This window comes from Arvicola amphibius, chromosome X, assembly GCF_903992535.2.
Source record: "Arvicola amphibius chromosome X, mArvAmp1.2, whole genome shotgun sequence".
Classification (NCBI taxonomy): domain Eukaryota; kingdom Metazoa; phylum Chordata; class Mammalia; order Rodentia; family Cricetidae; genus Arvicola; species Arvicola amphibius.
The window spans coordinates 124,915,415-124,940,594 of NC_052065.1; the positions used below are offsets into that span (position 1 = coordinate 124,915,415).

Here is a 25,180-nt window from a genome sequence, read left to right on the forward strand (position 1 = left end):
AGGAGGGCGATTGTAGATCACTTCCATGGCACTGGATGAGCTCAGGTGGGAGAATGCTTGCCTGTCCTGCAAGAAGCCCTGGCTTCAATCCCCAGCCCTTTATAATTCATCCCCCAGAACCACAGAAGCCCAGAAACTAAATATGCTGGTACAGCCTGTCATTTCAGCATTGGGAAGGTAGAAGGAAGAGAAATCAGTAGCTCAGGGCCCCCCCCCCCCCCTCCGTGAGTTCAAGACCAGCCTGTGCTACATAGGACCACAGCCCCTATCAAAAAAAGACAAAGAGAAAGAAAAAATAGATCAATTCCAAATTTTTGGATTTGGGATCTTCTCTTTACCATATTTAATTTGAGAGGCTAATCCTACAAATTTTGGTAATTATTTTTAGTGTATTAAGTAAATGATTCTAGGGAACAGGAGTGGAGGGAGGCACCAAAAATACAAATTGCACCTTGGTTAAATGATGGACAATACTTCAAATAGCCATTTTACCTCAAGCTGGGGCTTTTATTACATAGCTTGCAGTGATTTGTTCTGTAATTTGAATGCCAGCTTTTCAGAAACATTCTAATTCCTCAATGTAAACTAACTATTTAAAATTGTCAAAGAGAGTGATTCATGGTCATCTGTGCAAAAAAGAAAAAAAAAGAAAAAAGAAAACAACCCACAGCTAAACAAAACCTGGGACATGCTAGTGAATAGCAATAAAGGCTATAGCTCTATAGTATAGAAGCAGAGAAACACGGCCAGAGGAATAGCTGCTTTATTCCCTGTCATTTTTACACACTATGAAGATTCTGAGTGGCATTATTTGGCAGGCAGTATTATTTAGAGGCAGGTGTTAGGCATGCAATTATCATAAAGACTCTGTGTGGAGGATGACCACATGATACAAATTTATCTTTATTCTAATATAGTTCCCAGAATTTTTTTCTGACAAATTACACTACACTTTATGGAAATGTAACATTTTGTATGAATGGGTAGGATAGGCCTGGTTGCATGTTAATGAGCGAGACAAAGTAGCCTCTTATTTGCAACTGGCCCAGACCTTTCCATTAGCAAATTAAAATCTGTTCAAATTTATTTACTAATATATTAGGAGAAGCTTCAGGCTAACCCCTTGACCTGTATTATATAGCAAACAACTGTAGCAGTGAAAATAATTAACAGCATGGAATGTACCTCCTGTTTATTTCTTCTTCATGCCCAGGGGTCAGCTGTATAGTAGGTTTGCCATCTGCATTTGGTTCCAAGGGTATATTTACTTAAAAATAATCAATTATAGTTTTAAATAACTGCTGTTAATTGCAGCCTTCTTATTCAAGTGTGATACATATCGTATATATGCTTTGTTTATTTGTATATTATATCACCTGTTTCTGATCAAGTCTGAGAGGAGTGTATTCATTTCAAAATAATGTCTCTCGATGCCTGTTGTGTTGTTTATGTTTACTGCACCATCCCCAAAGCCATGGCTTTGTTTCTCCTCATTTACTAATACTGACTGATTAGAATTCATTCTCTATATTCAGGAGAACCCATCTTTCAATTATCATGTAGAGCCTTAAGAGGAAAGCTGGGCTGCCAAGGGCCTGAAATTGGCGGTATGAGAGTCAGAGTCCGTGAGGCCTCACAGGGATAAAAAGTGGAATGGACTTTGCTGACCTCTACTGTCTGCTTTAAAAGGAAGTAGTAGTTTTACTGGAGGCACAGGTATCTGGAAAAATCCTTGAATGTCACATTCTATTGAAGATGTGATCATAATAGTTTATTTTTTTGAGGCAAGGTCACACGTATCCCTGAAGTAAAAAGAGTGGTGGGCTGCTCCCCACCACCCGGCTAGTTTATACCCGAAATAACAACACACAAATTGTATTCATTGAAACACTGCCTGGCCCATTATATATAGCCTCTTCTTGGCTAACTCTAACATCTTGCTTTAACCCATATCTAGCAATCTGTGTATCACCACGGAGTCTGGCTTACTGGGAAGATTCTAACCTACATCCATCTTGGGCCAGAGCTTCATGGCGTCTACCTGACTCTTACTATCTTCTCCCAGTATTCTGTTCGGTCTACTCTGCCTATCTAAGCTGCTGTCCTATCAAAAAACCAAGGCAGTTTCTTTATTTAACCAACGAAATCAACACAAAACAGAAGACCCTCCTACATTATATCTCAGGATAGATTTGTACTCACAGCCGAGGATGGCTTTGAATTTCTGATCCTGCCTCCACTTCCCAGGTGCTAGGATTATTTGTGGGTGTACAGTGTCATACTAAGTTTTCTCTGGTGCTGGGGATAGGATGCAGAGTCTCATGTTTGCTAGGCGAGCACTCTGCCAGCTGAGCGATGTCCCTGGTTTTTGAGCAACAGAAGCGGTGATGTTCCAATTAGGACAGCAAGTGCATGTGGGTAGTACCAAGAGGACATGGTCTGTGCCTGTTTCGCCCGAGATCTCAAGAGCCAGACCTTTCAAAGGCACAATTCCCAGTGGGGTGTCAGGGGACCTTTCAAAGGCATAATTCCCAGTGGGGTGTCAGGGACCTTTCAAAGGCACAATTCCCAGTGGGGTGTCAGGGGTTTTCAAATCATTCTTTTGTTGTAATAAAAAAAAAAACCCTTTTGTTGCAAAATTTCACAAAATTCTGGAGGTTTATAGTGATATTTGTACTGTTATCATTTTATGATGAGAAAAATCATTTGAGTAAAAGTGTGAGGTGCAAAGCTAAGGGTAGAAATAGAATTTTAAATTGTGGGAGTTGTTTCTGGGAAGTTGGGTGAATGGGAAACTTGAACTTGAGAGACCTAGGGAAGCACAGCCTGATTTATCTTCTAAATCCCGTTTTCTCTGGCTATAGTCTAGCTGCCTGTGAACCTCAGGAACAACTTAAGTCAAGACAGTGTGAAGTCAGGACCGGTGGTCCTGGGTGAATTATCTTAGCATCTCAATCTTGGCACCCTTGCATTTCTACTTGCCAAAGTATAAGGAAAAGAAACTTTGATCTTGCTGGATGTAATGGCACATGCTTTTAATCCCAGCACTTGGGAGGTAGAAGCAGGTGGATCTCTGTGAGTATGAGGTCAGGCTGGTCTACAGAGAGAGTTCCAGGACAACCAGGGCTACCTAGAAGAAACCCCGTCTCAAAATAAATAAATAAATAAATAAATAAATAAATAAATAAAAGCAAAAACAAAAGAAGGCAAGTTTTGTTGTTTTTCTTGGCTACTTGAAAACAATCCTATCACCAAGTGAGGACTGACGTCTTTCCCCATTGTCTGCCTAACCCAGCCTGGACAGATACCTTGAATTGCTTTATGCATGTGTGGATGTCTAGGTGCACAGAAGTCCCCTAAACTGTGACGTGGAGACAACAGTTATTCGCTTGTCTCGTATGTAGTATGATACAATGATACCATAAATGCCAGTGGACACATGAGAAGAATCAAATATATCCAAAATCACAGATTAAAAGGCTCCAAGAAATCATTTAGCCCTTGAAGGCATCTGAAGTCAGAAGTTTTTCTGAGGTGCCAATCACATGTGCCAGCATCTTTTTTCTTGGTGTCTCCCGTCCTCCCTGCCTGCCTTCCAGCCTCCACCTCTGAAACCTACAGCCAATGTCTTTGTAGGTTTTTTGCCTTCTTCTGTGATCACATCACTCATTTAAGCTCCCCTCTCTTAAGACAGGGTCTCAGATGTCTCAGGTCCTAGTGACAGCTTAGTTAATCTGGATCCAGTATATACTGTATGATTTGGAGAAAAGTGAACTGTTTTCTAGTTTTGTTTTCTTAGTCTAACATTTTTTTTCTAAACACTTATTGAGATTCTGTTATAATGGTAAATATAGCTTAATGTGTCAGATCTTAAGCTAATCATCAACAAACATTTGTAGTGGCCAGGGATTCAGTTATTATTTTTTTTCATTAGAAAAAAAGGGAAACTGCAGTACTTAGAGGGAGCATAGAAGAAAAGTATTTTCCACTATTCTCATAGGATTTTTACATTTAAAAACACTATTTAAGATCTGTGAAGATAATTTGATCATTAAAGTGCATGCTGGGCAAGGAAGAGTATCTGAGTTTGGATTCCTAGGACACACGTAAAAAGTTAGTCCTGGTGCTAGTTGTTTGTGCTCCTCGTGCCGGTGTCAGGGCAGACACAGGAGGATTCCTGTGGCTTGTGACTGCAGCCCCAGTGTAAGTGAGAGAAATAAGATGGAAAGTAATAAAAAAAAACCCAATCAAATAGCATCGACCTCTGGCCTTTGCACACATATGCATGCAAATGCACCCACTCATGCACAGAAAGCTATATAATACACACACACACACACACACACACACACACACACACAATCATACGCAATTTTTACTTCACCTAGAATTATCATGGCATGCAGTTAGAAATCTGAAGTCAGAAAATTTGATCTAAGTAGAGGTAGTTCTCCTATTACTATTTACTGAATTCTTTCACCACATATCTTAATTGAAATCTTCATTACACACAGAATTTCAGTGTAAGCTGCATGTGATTCGGGGCTGTATTTAGGTCCACTGATCTTTATGACTGCTCTGCTGCTGCTTCCTTGTTGCTCCACTGGCCTAGTGACTGCAGTTTTTAGAACACATATGTTCCTACCTTAGTACTCTTCTAAAGGTTAGTCTTGCCCATGCACTTGTCTCAGTGAACGATTAGATTGATGTCTTCCAGTTTCGGGGGCGGGGGGAATGGCATTAGATTATGATGAAGTTGTAGAGAACTAACTTTTCCAAAGCATGGTCTATCTAGCCTTTCATTTATCTGTATCATCTTTCATATCCTTCTTTCTTATAATATAGTTACATTCAAGTAAGCCTTGTGTATTTCTGGATAAGTTTCTTTCCAGAGATTATCATTTTGCAAACCTAGTGTTGTACTAACATGTATTGATTGTGTATATTTAATATTTGGATTTGGAGTAATCTCCAAAAGCCCATGTGTTAAAAGCTCGGTGCCCAACTTCAAACTACTGGGAGGACATAGAATCTTTAAAAAAGATGGAGCCTGGTAGGAGGTCTTTTGGTTGCTGGAGGAAAGCCTTTGAAGGAGAGAGTGGGACCTGGCCCTTGAACTTTCTCTGTTTTTAGGTCCTGCCCCCCGAGTAAGTGCCTGCTCCACCACATGCTGCTCCATGATGTCCTGCTTTATCACAATTGCATAAGCATCAAGGCCGATTGAGCATGGACTGAAACCTTCAGACAGCACACATTCACTGTCTCTGGCATTTATTATAATAAGGAAAGACTGCTTAGCACAATGGGGTACCATGTGATAGTTCTGCCATTGTAATTGGTATTGTAGAAGTGTTGAGCTAGTTCTTCAATGACAGATAAAACTTGTATCTAGGGAACGAATATGACACAAGTAAAGACTTATTGAAGACAAAAATTGTACTGCTGAGGGGAGAATCCATGGGTTAATTATTGGGCAGAGAAGTTATATATTTATCTCTGATATTTTTTCTGATAGCATGAGTCTTACTGTTTAGATAGGGCTGTTATGATGGTTCTTTTAATGTGTGAACTATTAAATTGAGTCTTTCAATCTAATGCAAAATAAGTAGAATTTAGTAATTGGGAACCATGAGTTAGATGAGCGCATTCTGACACCTTGTGGTCATTTTGGGGTATGTGCGACATAATTTCATCGGTTGACTAGAAAGTCTAAGAATTGTGCACAGATTCAAATGAATGTTATGTCATGGGTAATATAAGGTAGCCACCTTGTTTTACATTTGATGAAACTGAGATCCAGACAGAAAACCGACCTTGCCAAAGCTCACAAAGATGTTTAGCAACCTAGCTGGAATCTGCTCTTCCAATCTTTTCTTTTTGTTGTGTCATGTCCCATTTCTATAATTTTGGAATTAGGGGAAAAAGGACTAAAAGAAAATTGTTATAATTTTAGATCATCTGCACATAATTTTATGTAATTTCTAAGGCATTTAAATCATTCATATATGTGTGTGAGACAGGTGGTGTTTGCGGATTGGGAGGGAGGTATCAGCAGGCTGCTTTCTGGGTGCTCCTGTGTTGGCCAGCTTAGGATACCCATTAGATTTGGTTATTCTGCCTTAGTGAGGGAATCTATGTCATTCACTTAGTATTCAGGACTTTGGATATTGTTGAAGTTTTTGCAGAATTTTCTTAATAGTGTAAGAAAATCGAAACCATCCATGAGTGCATATACTTTAGTATGCATGTTGCAGTTACTGGAAGTGTGCCTTGAAGCAGTGACAGACTCCAAAAAGATAGCCTGGGGTGGGTCAGCGGTCAGTTTTGCTCTGCAGATAAGGAACCGACAGGTATAGTTTCTTTATCTTTTAAATCCTGTATATATTTGTGAGTGTGTGTATAATGGATATGTGCACATGTGAATACAGGTGCTTGGTAGAGTCCAGAAGAGGGTGTCAGATCTCCTGGACCTGGAGTTACAGATGGTTGTGAACTGACCAATGTGGGTGCTGGGAATTGAGCTCCAGTCTTCTACAGAACAGTGAGTTCTCAACTACTGAGCCATCTCTTCAGCTTCCTTAAAGACTTCATTAAAAGTTGTGTTTACATGTGTATGCATGTGTGAGTTTAAAAGAGGTGCATTCTTACGATTATCACAGGCTTTTTACAGATCAACTTTCCACACAGGTTTAGGGGACAGCTGTTCTTTACAGTGTCAAGGTACTTAAAAATGATTCATTTTGTTTATTGTTATTATTATTTATTAATGTTGATTTGCCTAATGTGTGTGTGTGTGTGTGTATACATACGCGTGTGTGCACATGCCATGGCATGTACTCTTTGGGGAGTCTTTTCTGCCCTATCTTTTACATGGGTTGTGGGCATCTAACTCAAATCATCATCAGACTTGCACAGCTGAGCCATCTGGCCAGCCCTCATGTGCTTTTGTCCTTCTGAAAAGAGCTCAGACGAGGAAGAGAAGCTGGATGCCCTACACCTTTACTCTGTAGTTGATCCTCATATTCTCTTTCCTCTAGGATCCCTACTGTCTTTTCAAACTACACTTCATCTCCTTCACAGGGCCTTGTGGTTACTTAAACTTTCATTCTTGAGTGGTCTGAGACCTTCTCAATCAAGGGTTGCTATACTTCCTCATTCAGTTACAATGGGACAAGGGTGTACAGGATGGACAAAAGTGGAAGGTCCTAAACTGTATTGATATCTTTATTATATGCAATGTATTTATCATGGTGGTACCTCATCTGTAAACTTGACACAATCTAGAGTCTTCTGGGAAGACAGTCTCAATGGACGATTGTCTACATTAGGTTGGACTGTGGGTATGTATGTCTCTGTGTATGGCAGATGTCTTGATTGCCGTAATGGATTTGGGAAGACCTACCCTAAATGTGGGCAGCATTTTTGACAACAGGCCAGATAAAAGGACACAGAAGAAAGAAAGATTTTTGGCGTTGGTTGGTGTGAATTCACGCACATTGGCACATTGGCCACTGCTGTCTTTGCTAGTGTGGCCATCCTAGTTATGAATCCATTTTGACAGTTTTGCTCTGGTCATTGACAATAGATAAATATTGTCAGTGGTCCAAGTTGTGTCTCTCCTTTTAAGTGTGCCTCCTCACTTACATTCTATATAAGCATATTGTCCAATTTGCCGTTCTTTTTCGATTATTTGTGTATCTACTAAATTTTTACATAACTTTTAAGAGTCAGTTTATCAAATTCTGCCAAAAAAGTCTGCTGAGAATTTAGATAGGATTACAAAAATCAGCCATCCTGAGGATAATTTCTATAAAATACATACTGCCTTCCTGGACATAGATCACTGGCTTGAATCTATAATTTGTCTCAGTATTGCTTTGTTTTAAACTTTTATATCTTAAATTTATATAAATGTTTATATCATGAGTGCTCTTTTATAATAGTGAAAGCATATAAGGATTCTCAAGATTTTCCTGTGTTTACTGAGATTCTGCCAGTATTTACTTACACACACACAATACAGTGTATTATCAGATTGAATGTTTTTCATTTAGAACCCACTTTAATTTTCTGAAACAAATCCCAGTGGCTGCGGAATATGGTCCTGTCAACTACTAAAGCTTCTGTTTCATAGTTTCTGAGGACTTTTGTATTGTGTTGATCTATTTTATTCTAAAAATGGTTTTGGCTTTGGTGTCTGAGTGAGACTGATCTGAAGTCTATCAGTATATTAGAATGTATTTTCTTGTCTGTTTTGGGGAAGAGTTTGCACAGAACTAATTCTAAAAATGTTTGATGAAATTCCCAAATGAACTAATCTGGGCATTACCTTTTTGTGGGATTTAAAATTATTAATTTGGTGATATTTCAATTTGTATTTTTTATTTATTCTTGGGCACCCTGACTTCTCTTAGGACTGGAGAGCAAGGGGGGAAGAGTGGGAGGGAAATGGGAGGAGGTGGAAATTTTTAATTAATAAAAAAAAGAAAAGAAAAAGAAAGATGTCATCATATATATATATATATATATATATATATATATATATATATATATATATATATATATATATGCAGTACCTTCCGAGGCCAGAAGAGGGCAGAATTTTTGGATTAGCCTTAAAGAATGACTCAGGACTAACCAGCCAGGCAGGAACTGGGAATACCAAAGAGTGGTAGTGATTATCCCTCTCAAGTATTTCTAGTCAGGGAAGTTTGATCACGATAAGTTGTCTTATTTTTCTGCTTCTTTGGGAAAGACTATTTTTCCAATTTATTTTTAATTTTCAGATTCCATTTATGTATAGATTCATTGCGTGTGTACATGTGTGCACATGTGTACACAGCATGCATGTGGAGAACAAAGAACAACCTATGGGAGGGGGTTGGTTCTCTCCTTCTACCATACGGGTCCTGGAGATGGAACTAAGGTCATCAGGCTTGGTGGCAAGCACTTTTACCCATTGAGCCATCTTTCCAGGCACCCTCTCCCTTAGTTTTGAAGGATTCTTAGGCTGGATATTATATTCTTGGAAATTTTTCTTTCAATAATTTGAATAATCTCTCTGTCTCTTGGACTGCAAGTTTTCCCCTGAGACTTCCCGTGTGTGTGTGTGTGTGTGTGTGTGTGTGTGTGTGTGTGTGTGACTTAATGCTTTTCTCTAGCTGAGAATAACCTTGAACTTTTCTTTACATTTAATTACTATGTGTGATGCACATGTGTGGGTAGGATGCATGTGGTGGTCAGGAAACAACTTATCATAGTTAGTAATCTCCTTCTACCAAGTGTGTTCTTGGGGTCGAACTCTGGTCTTTCTACTTGTCAGCAAGCTCCTTTACCTGCTGAGCTATCCAACTGGTCCAATGACCTTCAATTTCTGTTCTTCTGCTTCTACCTCTTGAGTTCTGGGACTACAGGGGAACGCCACCATACTAAGGTTATATGGTGCTAGACATGCATGGTAGGCAACCATTCTACGGCTTGACCTTTCATGTCTTGTATTTTTGGTATTTCGACCATGCCACACCTTGAAGTTTTTAAATTGAATTTTGCTAGGGTCCTTCTACTTTCTTGAAACTGGATGTCCATATCTCTTTGAAGATTTGGGAAGTTTTCAGCCACAATAAAATAGGTTTTCAATATCTTCCCCCTTTCCTTACTTTCTGTGGCCCTCTCAAACCATGTATTTGGTTGCCTGATTTTGTTCCATAAGTAAAAAGAATTTATTTATTCTTAACTTTTTCTTTTTCTTTCACATTATCCTCCATCATTTTCCTCATCTAACTTGGTTAATTTGAGGTGGTTAATTTGAGGTGGTCCTCAAGTTCTGAAATTCTTTGCTGTCATTGTTCAGTGTTCTATTTAGCTGAAGAAGCTATTGTATTTTTTTTATTCCATTTATTCAAGGTTCCAAGATGCTTGATTGGTTCTTTTCAATAAATTTTCACCTTTTTGGTAAATTACTCATTCATATTCTGAGTTGTTTTTCTCATCTTTGTATTCTTTATCTGTGTTGTCTTTATGTCACTGAGTTTCCTTGGAAACATCATTTTAAAATCCTTTCTTGACATTTTTAGATTTCCTTCAAACTTTTATTTCAGAAAAATTACTGTTCTTTGTAGGTGTTGTGTTTCTTGTATGCCTGACTTGATGTCTGTGCTTCCATTGAGATTTTTTTTTCAGTTTTAGGAAGTAGAGCACTGAAATGAAAAAATATGAGCCCTTTCCCCATATCCATAGGCAAAATTGAATGATGCTGAGATATTTTTCACCAGAATCTGCAGTTACTAGACCCTGTCCTATACTCTTCCAGCCAGTGCAAGAATTGGTATTGGCTGTTGCTACAAATTCAAACCCCTGTGCTTCTGAGCTTGCATAAGAGCTTTCCCAAATCTTCATACATAGCCATGGTTGACATGGAGGAACTTGAAGCTCTTTTTCATAGTTGATGGATGAAGAGTCAAAAGGTGATCTGCCTTCAGTCACGCTGAGAGAGTGTGAGTGTCACCAGGTTTTGCAACTGCATTCTGGAGCTGTGGAACTCAGCTATTATCCTGGAGTGCTAGGGATGGGATAGCCACCCTTCTCGTTCTTGATGCAATACACAGGTAAAAATGGGACCTTGAGGTAATGTTTACCACCCTGAGGAGTTGGGGAGAAGACCCCCCCTCGATCACTCTAGGAGGAGGGACTGCTTGTTTCTCCCGGCCACCCAGCTAGCTTAGCCCTGAAATAACCACACAAAAACTATATTAATTAAATTACTGCTTGGCCCATTAGCTCTAACTTCTTATTGGCTAACTCTTACATCTTAGTTTAACCCATTTCTAGTAATCTGTATATCACCACGAGGTTGTGGCCTACCAGCAAAGTTTCAGCACATCTATCTCTGGCAGCAGATACATGGCATCCCCCTGACTCTGCCTCCTTTCTCCCAGCATGCCATTTAGTTTTCCCCGCCTAACTCTGTTCCCCTATAGCTCTGCTATAGTCCCAAAGCAGTTCCTTTAATAACTAAAGAAGGCAACACATAGACAGATGGACCTCCTACACCAGATCACCTTGGAGCTGAGGGTCCTGTCCAGGATTTTTTTCAGCTCCTTATACTCAGGATGGACTTATATTTTACACTGCTAGTTTCAGTTCTGAAATTGTGGGTTACGGAGATCTTTTTTTGAAGCTCTTTCTCCCTATTCTTCAGAAAAGCCAGGGCAGGTCTCATGGTCCTGGCCATGGCAGCTGCTGAAGTTGCTAAATACTGGAGGGGCTGCCTTCTGTTCAGCCATACTGTCATTGGCCCAAGGTTCTGGCAGAGCCTAATGTTCTCCAGGATGGCAGCTACTAGTGCCCTTCTGAGAGAGGTTGGCCTCTGAATGGTTAGGGTTGCCTACTATCATCCCCTTCTTTGGTTCTTTTTTTTTTTTCCTTCTTTGGTTCTTTTAGCTTTTAGTTACATTAAGAGCAAATTTAAATCCCTAATTGGATTTAAGGCTTGCAGAAAGTGGGTTTTACCTTAGACAGGACTACTGGCCTACTTTTATTTTCTAGGTTAATGCCCCCTTCTAGCTGAGGAGGTATTAGCATTTGATAACAGCTTTGAGGACGAGAGTCAGTTTTCTTTAAAGGCGTGATGTCTGGTAGGTTGAAAATGTTCTGGGTCAGGTCTTACACGAAGAGTAGTTGTAAAACACAAACCAGACTTTGTATCAGAGAGGGAGAGAAGAAGAAGAAAGAAAGGGAGGAGAGAGAAAGAGAGGGGGAGAGAATGTGAAGTTGGGGGAGGTAGGGAGGTGCCCAGGTGGATCTGGGAGAGTTGGTGACGGATGAATGTGATGAAAATAATTTTATGAAATTCTCAAAAATGAATAAAAATATTATTTAAGAAATGTGTGTATGTGTGTGTGTATCTGTTTATGTAAGTGCTCTTTGGTGTGCATGCAGAAGCCAGAAGAGAGCTTCAGACCCTTATGTAATTGGGCTTATTAGTAAATCTCCATAATCTCCAGTTTCTCTGAGTACAGTCTGACTTGTATATCTGCATACTCTTCTGAAATACCAAAGATGTCTGATAGCTTATCCAGGCCTACAATGGTGATTTTGTTTCCCCATCAAATTTAAGATAGTGTGTTGCTGGCTCCAGTAGCATTACAGTCTCAAACAGCTGTGATACTGGTCTTCCCCTGACCATGTAGTTCTGACACTACGATATTTTTTATTATGTTTTACAGGTTAGGGCCTTTTCACAATATAGCCCTCATCTAGTCTGCACCCACTGGCCACAGAGCTGCAGCTTGTCAAGGTTCTCCCTGCTTTGTTAGTAGAGATGTTGTGAGGGGAGCTGGGTGAGGGTGTGTAGAGAGGTCAGTTTCATAATCTGCCAGTGTCCTTATGTGTCCAGTACTTTTGCTTATCAATCTGGAGTGTGCCTCTGGTTGATTAGTATGCATCCCAATACAGTTGTTTTGGGCAACTCAATCCAGCTTCATCATTGCCCTTGCGCAGAAGATTTTCTTAGCTTCCTACTCTGTCAGCTATTTCCCCATTTCTACTCCCTTTCAGAGTGCTTTTATTCCTTCCTCTGCCGTTCACTAGAGCAATTAAAATGTTTCTTCCTTATCGGATGTTTTCCACAAGTTTTTCCAGGTTTTTGAGATCCCGACAGAGTGAAGGTGCTTGTACAAATGTATCCTAGCTAGGGTATTAAATCTGTGTCTTCTCAACGTACTCACCTGACAGTGAATTCTTGATAACACAGTCTAACAGTCTATCTCGCTATAATACAGAGTCTCAAAACCTAACCCCAGATATGCAGTTATGGGTCCCCTAGAGCTTTCCAATACAGTTTTTGGGTAATTACTTTAGACATCTTTCTGTTGTTGTTGTTGTTGTTGTTGTTTACTTGTCAGGTGCAGTACATTGTGTTCTGACTTATACTGGGAGTTAAGTTATTGGTAGTGTGTAGAGAAGGTGAGAGCAAACCATTAGTGGAACAAATGCTTTCTTATAAAGGAGAAGACTGCGTAATGTCCTTTAAGTACAGCAGATACATTTTTCCTATTAGGAAAAGCTGACTCACCTGTGTAATCCAGTTGTGTCTGAGATTGATGGGTACTTTAGAGTCATGATCATCTGGGACATTCAGGCATTGCCAGTGTATATAGTTCAATGTGTTAAACTTCCTCCACAAGAGCTCTGACGTTCAAATAGTGAATCTTGCCCACTTTGATGGCACTTTAATGGTTTTTGTTTCTCACTGCAGGAAGTAATGGCTTCTTTTATGAACTACCACCAATTTGTTCTCACATATAGCCATTGATTACTTGTTAGAGGTCCACAGTCTCTCCCTCTTTATCTCTCTGAGGTGTCAAAATAACTTGCCAATATCAAACTAACCCTCCTCCCCTTCCTCTTCTTCAAACATTACACCTGTTTTACAAATACTCAAACTTGACCCCAGTTATTAAAAAAGAATACTCAAACCATCCCACCGGCAACAAGGCTTTCTTATGCAATAATATTCCCATGTTAGCACTAAGGAAATCCCTAGCTATTGAGTCATTGCCTTGTGCAAGAGACTGTGTTCCACCTAATACCCAAGGTGCTAACCTCTTCCTATATTGGATAAATGAGTGAGCTAGTTCAAAATTCCCATCAGCTTAATACTATTTTTTTCAGGCTTCTTGTACCAGGTATTCTATTTATAGTACAGGTCTCAATAAGATGGAAGTGGAGATGCAAGAATATTTTTGATTTATTTTGACCTTTCTAACTTTTTTGAGATTGTAGTTTAATTGAAATGTTTTATCCCTTTCCTTTCCTCTCTTCAAACCCTCCCACATACCCTTTGTGCTCTCTTTCAAATTCATGGCCTCTTTTAAAAAACATTTTTATTGATTCTTTGTGGATTTCACACCAGGCATCCCAATCTCACTCATCTCCCCATCCCCTTGCTTCTGCCCTCTCCCCCCCCCCCCAAAACAAAATTTGAAAGTAAAACCAAAAAGAACCCAAATAAAACAAAGCAAACAAATAAAATCTTGGCATGGAAGTTATAGTGTGGCACACCGAGTGACACAGTATACCCCTTAGTCTGTACATCTTTACTTATAAGTGTTCATTGGTCTGACTTGAGGACTATAGCTTCTGCTACACCCTCAAAACTGGGCCATCACTGGGTCTCCTTTTGGATATCCTATTGTTGCCTTGAGTCCCGCTGCTTTGAATCTGCAGGTCTGGCCCTTTCACATGCTCCAGCAATTCATAGATGAGGTGGGTGTTTGGTTTCACTACCTGGTAGTTCTGGTTCTGGACCTGGGTGGTCAACTGGCTTGGTCACCTCTAGAAATTAGCTCATTTTGGGAAATAACCAGGCCAGCTAAAGGATAAAACAATTATATTTTTATTTATTAAAAGAAGAGAACACACAAAACAGGAATTAGAAGTCCAAGCTCAGCTGTGCCTCATGGGAATCAGAGAGAGAGAGAGAGAGAGAGAGAGAGAGAGAGAATGCACCTGGGCTGTGCACCATTTTACTCCCAGTCCCAGAAAATCATGTCTTAACTTGGATCCACCTCTTAAAGATAATTGGCTAACAAGGCTTCCCTATCACCTCCCACTTTTAAACAAAAGCAATACAAACCCAGTACAAAACTATGTACAAGTAGGAACAGATATCAAGTATAAAATTACAAAAAAACATAAGCAATATTAAGCAAGGAACACATGATAAATGTTTTAATAAACATTCTATTTCAAAGAGTCTAAATCTTGCTTCAGAAATAAGCTTGAGCCGGGCGGTGGTGGCGCATGCCTTTAATCCCAGCACTCCGGAGGCAGAGGCAGGCGGATCTCTGAGTTCGAGGCCAGCCTGGTCTACAAGAGCTAGTTCCAGGACAGGCTCTAGAAACTAAAGGGAAAACCTGTCTTGAAAAACCAAAAAAGAAAAAAGAAAAAAGAAATAAGCTTGGCTAAATCATGAGAGGAAGGTAACTACAACTATCTTCAACCCCATCAAAGGCCTGAGAAGGGAGATAATATTATTTGAGTAGACAGGAAATGCAATCAAGCAGCTTCCAAAGTGAGCAGTATATAATGGGGACAATTGGCTACCTGAGCAATCACCCAAAGTCTCATTTGCAATGTTGAAGTGACCAACTTTAGCTAAGGCCTAGTATAACTGACAGACCATTTTCAGAGGCAAGAAAATTTTCAGAACTGTCTTACCCTGTCTTGACAAGGTTTGGCATTCCTTTTCCTTGTGTCCTGCTTATCCAGTCCAGATACTGTGTACTTTGTCAGTGGTCAAAGCATGGACAGTTCCTTGCCCAAAGGCCAATTGTGCCAAGAAGAAAACAAACTCTGAGTGATGCTCAACATTCTCTTGGGAATAGATTGGTGCTGTCAAGAGTAATCTGGCGTCCAACTCGGGCATTTGGGAGCCTTCAGCTCCAGTTCCCACACTGCGTGGCAGGGATTCGGCCTTGGGCTCTTGATTGCTTCAGAGCAGTTTCCCAGACTAGCCTGTCCCAGCCCCGCTTGTACGGAGCAAAGGACGTGTGTGTGCGCGCGGGTGACTCAGTCCCAGCTCGCTAACCCCTCAGGCAGCACCAGTCCCGGCTGAGTTCGGCCTGGGCCCTGACCTGCCGGAGACTAGCGGTTACTGCCGGAGTCCCAACATTCGAGCTCCGCTGGTACTGCAGACTCGGTTTGGCCGAGCGGTTATTGCCCTAGCGACCTACTGGCAGGGAACAGTCATTTCAGGTAAAATTTCTTTTGATTAAAAAAAAAAAAAAATGTCTGACCATATCACCATTGAAAGCTTCTGCAATCTATTTAATTATACTATGGTAGAAATATTACAGGATACATATGATATTCCCATAACTTGGATGTTTATAGGGCCTGCAACTTTTCCTCAGCTAAAGGCCATTGCTTTGTCCATATTGGTTTCTCAGTCAACCATTTTAGAGGCAGTGCTGTTTGTATCTCTGAAGGGCCATCAATTGCTTTGCATTCTTGTACAGCCCGAACAGCCGGTTTCCGCCTTCTGTAATATCTTTTAATATTTCCCTCGGTGATATAGGCTCTAGAAGCAGCAGGAATGTTAATTTGGGTATTCCATTGCTGCAACAGGTCACGGCCCCATAAATTCACTGCAATATTGGCTACATATGGCCTTAATTTTCCTATTTGTCCTTCTGGCCCTATGCATTCAACCCATCTCGTGCTCTGCCTTACTTGAGATAGGGTTCCAATTCCCAGGAACTGAACATTTACATCCTGAAGAGGCCAATACGGATGCCAAGATTCTGGAGTAATGATACTTACATCCGCACCTGTGTCCAGTAGGCCAGTAATAAAAACGCCATTTACACACACTCTTAACTTTGGTCTTTGTTCATTTATAAAAGTCTGCCAAAATACACGTAACTCATCTTTCAGGCCATTTTTGCTTTTAACAGCAGGCATGGGGTTTTCTAATTTTCTTGACGAGGCATGTTCTCGGCAGTAACTGGAAATGACTGGACCACATTCGCCATGGGGGCCTGCGAGAGGCCCCCCATTGAGTTTCCCAGTGGCAACAGGTTGCCTTGTCTATCTCTTGTTGACCTGCACTCATTTGTCCAGTGTCTGCCTTTTCCACATCTCCTACATATACCTGAAGGCTGAGTCCTCCTACGTCTGTTATTTCTAGAAGAGGCATTATTATTATTATTATTATTGTTGTTGTTGTTGTTGTTGTTATTGTTATTATTATTATTATTATTATTTCTGAAAATCCGTTGTCTGCAATTCCTTTTAATATGTCCCATCTTGCCACAATTAAAACATTTGGTAACTTGATGTCTCCTTTTTGCATTAGAAATTGCTTCTTCCACCCATGCTTCAGTGCCATAGTCAAATGATTCAACATTCATTGTATGTAAGACCCATTCGTCCAAGGGCGCTGATCTCATCTTTAAAGGCCCCAGGATCCTTTTACACTCCACATTGGCATTCTCATAAGCCAAAGATTCAATTATTATACGTCTTGCTTCCTTCTGGAGTCTCTGATGGAGTTGAAGAATAGATAGATAGTTATAGTTGTTTTCCTTTGTTATGATAAAAGATAAAGTAGATATAAGTATTGTAACTGTAATTCTTACTTGATAATTGTTTTGTTATATGTAATTTTACTATGTTAAAGTTAAAGCCTTTCTTTTTTTAAACAGAAAAAGGGGAAATGATGGAGGATTCCCATTGGCTAATAAAGAAACTGCCTGGCCCATTTGATTGGCCAGCCCTTAGGTGGGTGGAGTAGACAGAACAGGAAGAAGGAAGTGAGGTAGATGGCTCAGTAAGATGCCACACCTCTCCTAAGTGAGACAGACCACTGTGCCTCTCCTGAGAGAGAGGCCAGACGCAATGAAGCTCCAGCCCAAGATGGACATACACTAGAAACTTCCCGGTAAGGCACCATTTCGTGGTGCTACACAGATTATTAGATATGGGTTAATCAAGATGTGAGTAAGAGCCTGAAAATAATGGGCCAGGCAGTCTTTAAAAGAATACAATTTGTGTGTTGTTATTTCGGGTTTTAAGCTAGCCAGTGGCCGGGAGCTGGGCAGGATGAAAAGCAGGCCTGCCCACAGCTCCTTACTACAGTAATCATGTCTCATGTCAGCAGAACGCTAAATTATTTAAATGCCATGTTCTACAGATCCTTGAAGTGGTTGAATATTACCTATTTAGGCAGAATGCAATCTCCATATATCCAAATAACCTAATTAATCTGACTATATGTATAACAAACATGAACAACGATTGACCTATAATATTTAATACCTGTATAACTCAAGGACTAAGACCTCATATCAAAATATTAAATAATCTGTAAAACTGTTTTGGGAGACAGGACGTCATCCTCTAGAACTGCTTCCTGGTGTTTTGGGAGTGATGTTCTCTTTATGGAATTATGTAATAGTAAAGTGTTGGTTAAGTTTCAAGATTACTGTCTAGTATTATTGCAAACAAATTTTTTATGTTGGCTGTTATTTTAGTAACCATCTACATAATTTTTTTGCCCAACTTCTCTCAATTCAACAATTTTTAGATAGGTATATTTTGATCAAGGTCATATAAGCACTCTACTTAGAACATTCTACTTCATAGAAGCCACACTGTAGGACAGACAAGGAAAGACACAATAATGTTCTAAAGACTAAAAGAGAGAGGCAAACACAAGAGGACATCTGTATAAGCAGAGAATCTAGTTGTTATTAACAGACATTGAACAATGGTTATTAGGCTCACAAGTAGGTAGAACCTAGATTTGATGGTCTCACTCTTGAAGTCAAATACACATTTCTCAGTGTAGTCTAATATTTCCTTTTGGTGTTTTCTTCTAATATTTAAAACCTACTCAAACCAACTCAAGTATTATCCATTTCATTATCTTTCCATGATTAGCCACCCATTCCAAGCCTGGTTAAGAAATCATGTGTCTGGTCAGTTTAACAGCATGGGGGGAATTCTCTGATTGCCAATGCTGCCATGGAACATTAAATAAGCTCCAAACAAGCACTACGGGGTCTGAGACACAGTGCCTCTTCTGTGGAAAATAAATTCATGACAGGTAACTATGAGAGCCATTCAAGTTTTTCTTTCTTTTTATTTATTTATTTATTTATTTATTTATTTATTTATTTATTTATTTATTGAGGCAGGTTCTCACTATGCAGCCTTGAACTCAGAGATCCATCTGCCTCTGCTGACTGTATGCTGGGATTAAAGGTGTGCACCACCACACCTAACTTTCTCTACTAGTGTGGTCATCTGGTCACCAGAAGTCAGACCAGGAGGGAGGCTGCCTGGTCAGAACACATGGAGGCAATTCTCTTCTTGTGGATCCATAGAGCCTTTCGGTGTCATGTGCCAGCACTTAACCTAAGCACAATGCCCAGTCCTCTCTACTGTGTGCCCGAAAATAGGTAATTTTTACTCTTTAGGAATAAAGACTATGGAAGTCACAAACTCGCTCTAGAAGTATGAAAATGGCATGGAAAAGGAGCACCATGGGTTCATTTTTAATAGTTTTTTTTTAAAAAAAATTATAAGAATTAGTCATGTTCACACCACAGAAAATTTAGTCCAAAAATTATTTATAAAAATTAGATAATAGATAAGAACATTCACATTGAAAGTAGGCAAAATATTTTAACAAAAAATTTGTCTAAAATATGTAAAATTTCACTATGAAATGCTTTGATTTGTATGATTTAGTACTTATACCAACCCAATTCAGTTGCTTGAATCTCTATTTTAGAATATCTATTTTAAAAAAATATCTATGCTATAAACCAGTACATGCATGTCCACATGTAAGCTACCCTGCCTTCTTCAAGTTTTCTGGACCACACAAAAAACCTGGATCTCAGATATGAATACAGCCTATGGCTATCAATAGCAGCAGGGCTGGGAGGCTCTTCACAACATGGCAGCGAATGCCTCACTCACACTCTTAGAACTGAATCAAACACAGAATGCCTTGGCCTTTATTAGTTCTTGATGTGGGAGGGTCTTCTGTTTTAATAAAGAAACTGCCTTGGCCAGCCCTTAGGTGGGTGGAGTAGACAGAACAGGAAGAAGGAAGTGAGGTAGATGGCTCAGTCAGATGCCACGCCTCTCCTAAGTGAGATAAATCGCTATGCCTCGCCTCTCTGGGGAAGATGCCATGTCTCTCCTCTCTGAGCCAGTCGCCATGAAGCCAGCCACCAGGTCAGACATGCTGAATTTTTCCCGGTAAGACACCACTCGTGGTGTTACATAAATTATTAGATATGGATTAAAGCAAGAGATGTGAGAATTAGCTAATAAGAGGCTGGAACTAATGGGCCAGGCAGTATTTAAAAGAATACAGTTTGTGTGTTGTTATTTCGAGTGTAAAGCTAGCCATGTGGGATCCAGGAGGCTGGGAGCCTGGTGGCGGGATGCAGCCCCGCTGCTCAGCACTACAAGTTCTAACCCTGCAAACTGGCTCTGGACTTGGTTGCTGTGTTCTTCTGTGTGTTACACAGACATGCTGACTTTGCAATCTATGCTTTGTAAGAGAGCAGGTAATTGCAGCACTGAGGAAACCATGTAGTGAGGCATGGGGGATGATGTCAGCGGCACCCTTCCATTCCTGTTTATCCAGACTGTGGCTCTCAGTCCTGCACTGAGGCCTCCTTGTATATCGGTTTCTAGTGTGTCACCAACCATCATGCAGTCCCCTGGCTGCACTCCAAGGAGATCACAGCAGTGATAAAATATGGAAGGTGCTGGTTTCTCCTCTTTCTGCTCTCCTCCTACAACAATAGCATCAAAATAAGACTGGCAGGTGCAAGCAAGCCTCGATCTTCTCCCTCTGGGTCTGTCTGTCACCATTTGTTAACAAGAGTAGGCGAACCTCTTTGTGAAGTTCAGCGAGCATGGCTTTGACATCTTCTGCTAGGGTCATATGCTGTAAACGCGTAGATTTCCATAGGAAATAACATTCTTCTGCCAATTTCCTATGGTTAGCACCACCTTTGGTCTCCTGGATGGCTTCTTCCCAGTGTTCAGTCCTCACGTCTGTAATGCAGGTACTGTAAGGATGAAAGCATTCCTTGCTGAGTTTAACTTGAACTTTATCGCAGATGACTTTTGCCTCTTCTCTGTAGTGGTATTTTGATTGTAAGAGCTTTATCACCTCCATCATGCCTCTCCGGCTCGCCTCGGCCGTGTTGATGAGCGTGTTGTCCAGGTCAAAGAAGACCGCGCTCACCTGACTCAGCCCCATTGCCTGTTGTAAACGATTTCTGAGCAGCTGATAGGGTTTTTTTTTTCCCCCCAAAGTTATTATTTGGAGTTCTGACCAGAATGTCATGAGAAGATGCACCATTACAGTAGCTGGTACCCAAAAAGCCAGTCTTATAGTAGCGCTTTCAGCATCATGATGTCAGCTCAACCAGGTAGAGTTGTTGCTGTGGGGCCCCATCTTCTTCCTGAAAACTTCACTGATTACTGCAGAAAAAAGAATCTGTAGAAAACTCTATTGTTCATGGTGGAAAACTTAAACATTATTGATATAGACATACGTTCAATAAAGAATATGATATAGACAAAATAGACATGGAGACAGTAAAATGTTTCCTAAAGTCTTCCTTCTGTCCCATACCAGATAGCTCCTGATATGAGACAGAAACTGTGAATGCTTCTTTTAACAAGCTTTAATTTAGAGTACAGTCATTGTCCAATTCAAAAGCCAGCTGTGTATATATATATATATATATATATATATATATATGTATTGATCACCTGGCCTTTTCTAGATGATCCTTATTGGATAGTTATTTTTCCTTCTGTCAGCATCCAAATATCCAGGGTATCTTGAATTTTTGAAGATGAGTATTTTCCTGTAAAGACGAGCAGAACACTTCCCCAACACTTATATGCTTTCCTTACCACCTGAATGGTTGTCACCAATGTGGGTGAGCTATTATTTCCCTTTCTCAAGAGGTTTCTCTTTTTCAAAGCAAATATTTATTAATTTTGATGGTATCCATAGTTTTTCTTCTCCTGTATAAACAAGAGTGAAACTGCTTCCCCAATGTAGCACATCTGCTTGTTTCCATTATGAGGTCAATACACTGGTTGATTCATTTCAGAAGTTTTTTTCCATTATCCAATGTCTCTCTGCTGCCATTGTTCATTTCTTTTTTTATTGTCTCACATTAAGCTTTATTGCCAAAAACTTATGTTTTGACATAAAAAGACATACACAAAAGGTAATAAATATTTACTGATTGAGGTTTTTTTTTACTTAAAAATATACCAATCCAAATTCCCACTCCCTCCCCTCTTCCCACTTCTCTCCTCTCCCTCCATAGACCCTTCCAACCTACCCCCTCTAATCCTCAGAGAGGACAATGCACCTCACCCTATGGAAAGTCCAAGGCCCTCCCTACTACATCTAGGTTGAGCAAGGTTTATATCCAAAGGGAATAGGATCTCAAGAAGCCGGTATATGCAGTACAGACACATTCCATTGTCACTATCAGTGCCCCCCTAGTCTGCCCAAACTGTCAGCCCCCTTCAAAGGGGCTTGGTTGTTTTAATTAGGGGGTTAATTTTAGTTTTCCATTCAAATATTTACACTTCCTAACCTCCTTCCAATCCCGTCCTACTCCCCCACTCATCCTCCTCCCTCCCTCTCCCTGCTTGAGAGAGGGCAGGGAACCCTGCCCTGTGGGAAGTCCAAAGTCCTCCCCCCTACATCCAGGCCTAGGAAGCTGTGCATCCATATAGACTAGGGTCCCAAAAAGCCAGAACATGAAGTAAAAACAAGTCCCAGTACCTTTATCAATGGCTTCTCAGTCAGCCCCCATTGTCAGCTACAATCAGAGAGTCTGGTTTGATCACATGCTCATTCAGACCCGGTCCAGCTGGATTTGGTGAGCTCCCATTAGAACAGGCACACTGTCTCAGTGGGTGAACCAACCCCTTGCAGTCCTGACTTCCTTGCTCATCTTCTCCCTCCTTCTGCCCTTCAACTGGACCTTGGGGGCTCAGTCCGTTGCTCTGAAGAGGGTTTCTGTCTCTATCTCCATCTGTCACCAGATGAAGATTCTATGGTGATATTCTAGATAATCATCAGTGTGATAGTGGGGCAAGGCCAGTTCAGGCACGCTCTCCTCTGCTGCCCAAGGACCTAGCTGGTGACATCCCCGTGGACACCTGGGATCCCCTCTAGAGCCAAGTCTTTTGCCAACCCTAAAATGGTCTCTTAATGTAGACATCTTCTTCCCTGCTCCTCTATCTGCCCTTCCTCCATCTCCACCCTCCCACTTACCCAAGCTCTCACCAGTCCTTCCTTTCTCCCTTCCTTCTCCTCCTCTCCCCTTCCCCAAACCTCACTCCCACCCCTACCCCCATCCCCATGCTCCCAACTTTTACCCAGCAATCTTGTTTGCTTCCAATTTCCAGGCGTATCTATATATGTTTTTCTTTGGGTTCACCTTGTTATTTGGCTTCTCTAGGCTTGTGAACTATAGTCTTAATGTCTTTGGTTTATGTCTAGAGTCTATTAATGAGTGAGTACATACCATATTCATCTTTTTGGGTCTGGGTTATCTCACTCAGGATAGTGTTTTCAATTTCCATCCATTTGCATGCAAAATTCAAGATGTCATTGTTTTTTTTACCGCTGAGTAGTACTCTAATTTGTAAATATTCTACACTTTCTTTATCCATTCTTTCATTGAGGGGCATCTAGGTTGTTTCCAGGTTCTGGCTATTACAAATAATGCTGCTATGAACATAGTTGAACAAATGCTTTTGTAGTATGATTAGGCATCTCTTAGGTATATTCCCAGGAGTAGTATTGCTGGATCCTGAGGTAGGTTGATTCCCAGTTTCCTGAAAAACCGCCACACTGATTTCCAAGGTGGTTGCACAAGTTTGCATTCCTACCAGCAATGGAAGAGTGTTCCCCTTACTCCACACCCTCTCCAGCATAGGCTATCATTGGCATTTTTAATTTTAGCCATTCTGACAAGTGTAAGATGGTATCTCAAAGTTGTTTTGATTTGCATTTCCCTGATTGCTAAGGAGGTAGAGCATGACCTTAAGTGTCTTTTGGCCTTTTGAACTTCTGTTGAGAATTCTCTGTTCAGTTCAATGCCCCATTTTTAATTGAGTTAATTAGAATTTTAAAGTCCAGTTTCTTGAGTTCTTTATATATTTTGGAGAAGAGACCTTTGTCTGTTGTGGGGTTGGTGAAGATCTTCTCCCAATCAGTAGGTTGCCTTTTTGACTTAATGACAGTGTCCTTGGCTTTGCAGAAGCTTCTTAGTTTTAGGAGGTCCCATTTATTCGATGTTGCTCTAATTGTCTGTGCTACTGGGGTTATATGTAGGAAGTGGTCTCCTGTGCCCATGTGTTGCAGACTACTTCCCACTTTCTCTTCTATCAGGTTCAGTGTGGTCGGATTTATATTGAGGTCTTTAATCCATTTGGACTTAAGCTTTGTACATAGTAATAGATATGGATCTATTTTCATTCTTCTACAGGTTGACATCCAGTTATGCCAGCACCATTTGTTGAAGATGCTTTCTTTCTTCCATTGTATACTTTTAGCTTCTTTGTGTATACTTTTAGCTTCTTTGTCAAAAATCAGGTATTCATAGGTTTGTGGGTTAATACCCGGATCTTCGACTCAATTCCATTGGTCGACTTCTCTGTTTTTATGCCAATACCAAGCTGTTTTCAATACTGTAGCTCTGTAATAGAGTTTGAAGTCAGGGATGGTAATGCCTCCAGAAGTTCATTTATTGTATAGGATTGTTTTGGCTATCCTGGGATTTTTTATTTTTCCATATAAAGTTGATTAATGTTCTCTCAAGGTCTGTGAAGAATTTTGTTGGGATTTTGATGGGGATTGCATTGAATTTATAGATTGCCTTTGGTAGAATTGCCATTTTTACTATGTTGATCCTACCCATCCAAGATCATGGGAGATCCTTCCATTTTCTGGTCTCCTCTTCAATTTCTTTCTTCAAAGACTTAAAGTTCTTGTCAAATAGATCTTTCACTTCCTTGGTTAGAGTTACCCCAAGATACTTTATGCTATTTGTGGCTATCATGAAAGGTGAAGTTTCTCTGAATTCACTCTCTGCTTCTCTATCCTTTGTGTATAGGAGCGCTACTGATTTTTTTTTAGTTGATCTTGTAACCTGCCACATCACTGAAGTTATTTATCAGCTGTAGGAGTTCTTTGGTAGAGTTTTTGGGGTCACTAATGTACACTACCATATCATCTACAAATAACAAAAATTTGACTTCTTCCTTTGTAATTCAAATCTCCTTGATATCCTTATGTTATCTTATTGCTATTGCTATAACTTCAAGCACTATGTTGAAGAGATATGGTGAGAGTGGACAGCCTTGTCTTGTTCCTGATTTTAGTGGAATGGCTTTAAGTTTCTCTCCAATTCAATTTGATATTAGCTGTTGGCTTGCTGTATATTGCTTTTATTATATTTAGGTATGATCCTTGTATCCCTAACCTCTCCAAGACCTTTATCATAAAGGGGTGTTGAATTTTGTCAAATGCTTTTCAGCATCCAATGAAATGATCATATGTTTTTTCTTTCAGTTTATTATATGATGGATTACATTGATAAAT

The 25,180-nt window shown here is 40.2% G+C and overlaps 1 protein-coding gene across 1 annotated transcript; it reads right to left on the reverse strand.

The window, feature by feature from the left end:
* Nucleotides 1-20,043: 20,043 nt before the first annotated feature.
* LOC119805574 (N-acylneuraminate-9-phosphatase-like) lies at nt 20,044-20,794 on the reverse strand. Its single transcript, XM_038317535.1, is given in 2 exon segments — nt 20,044-20,361; nt 20,363-20,794. Coding segments are annotated over 2 exon segments (750 nt in total).
* Nucleotides 20,795-25,180: the final 4,386 nt, after the last annotated feature.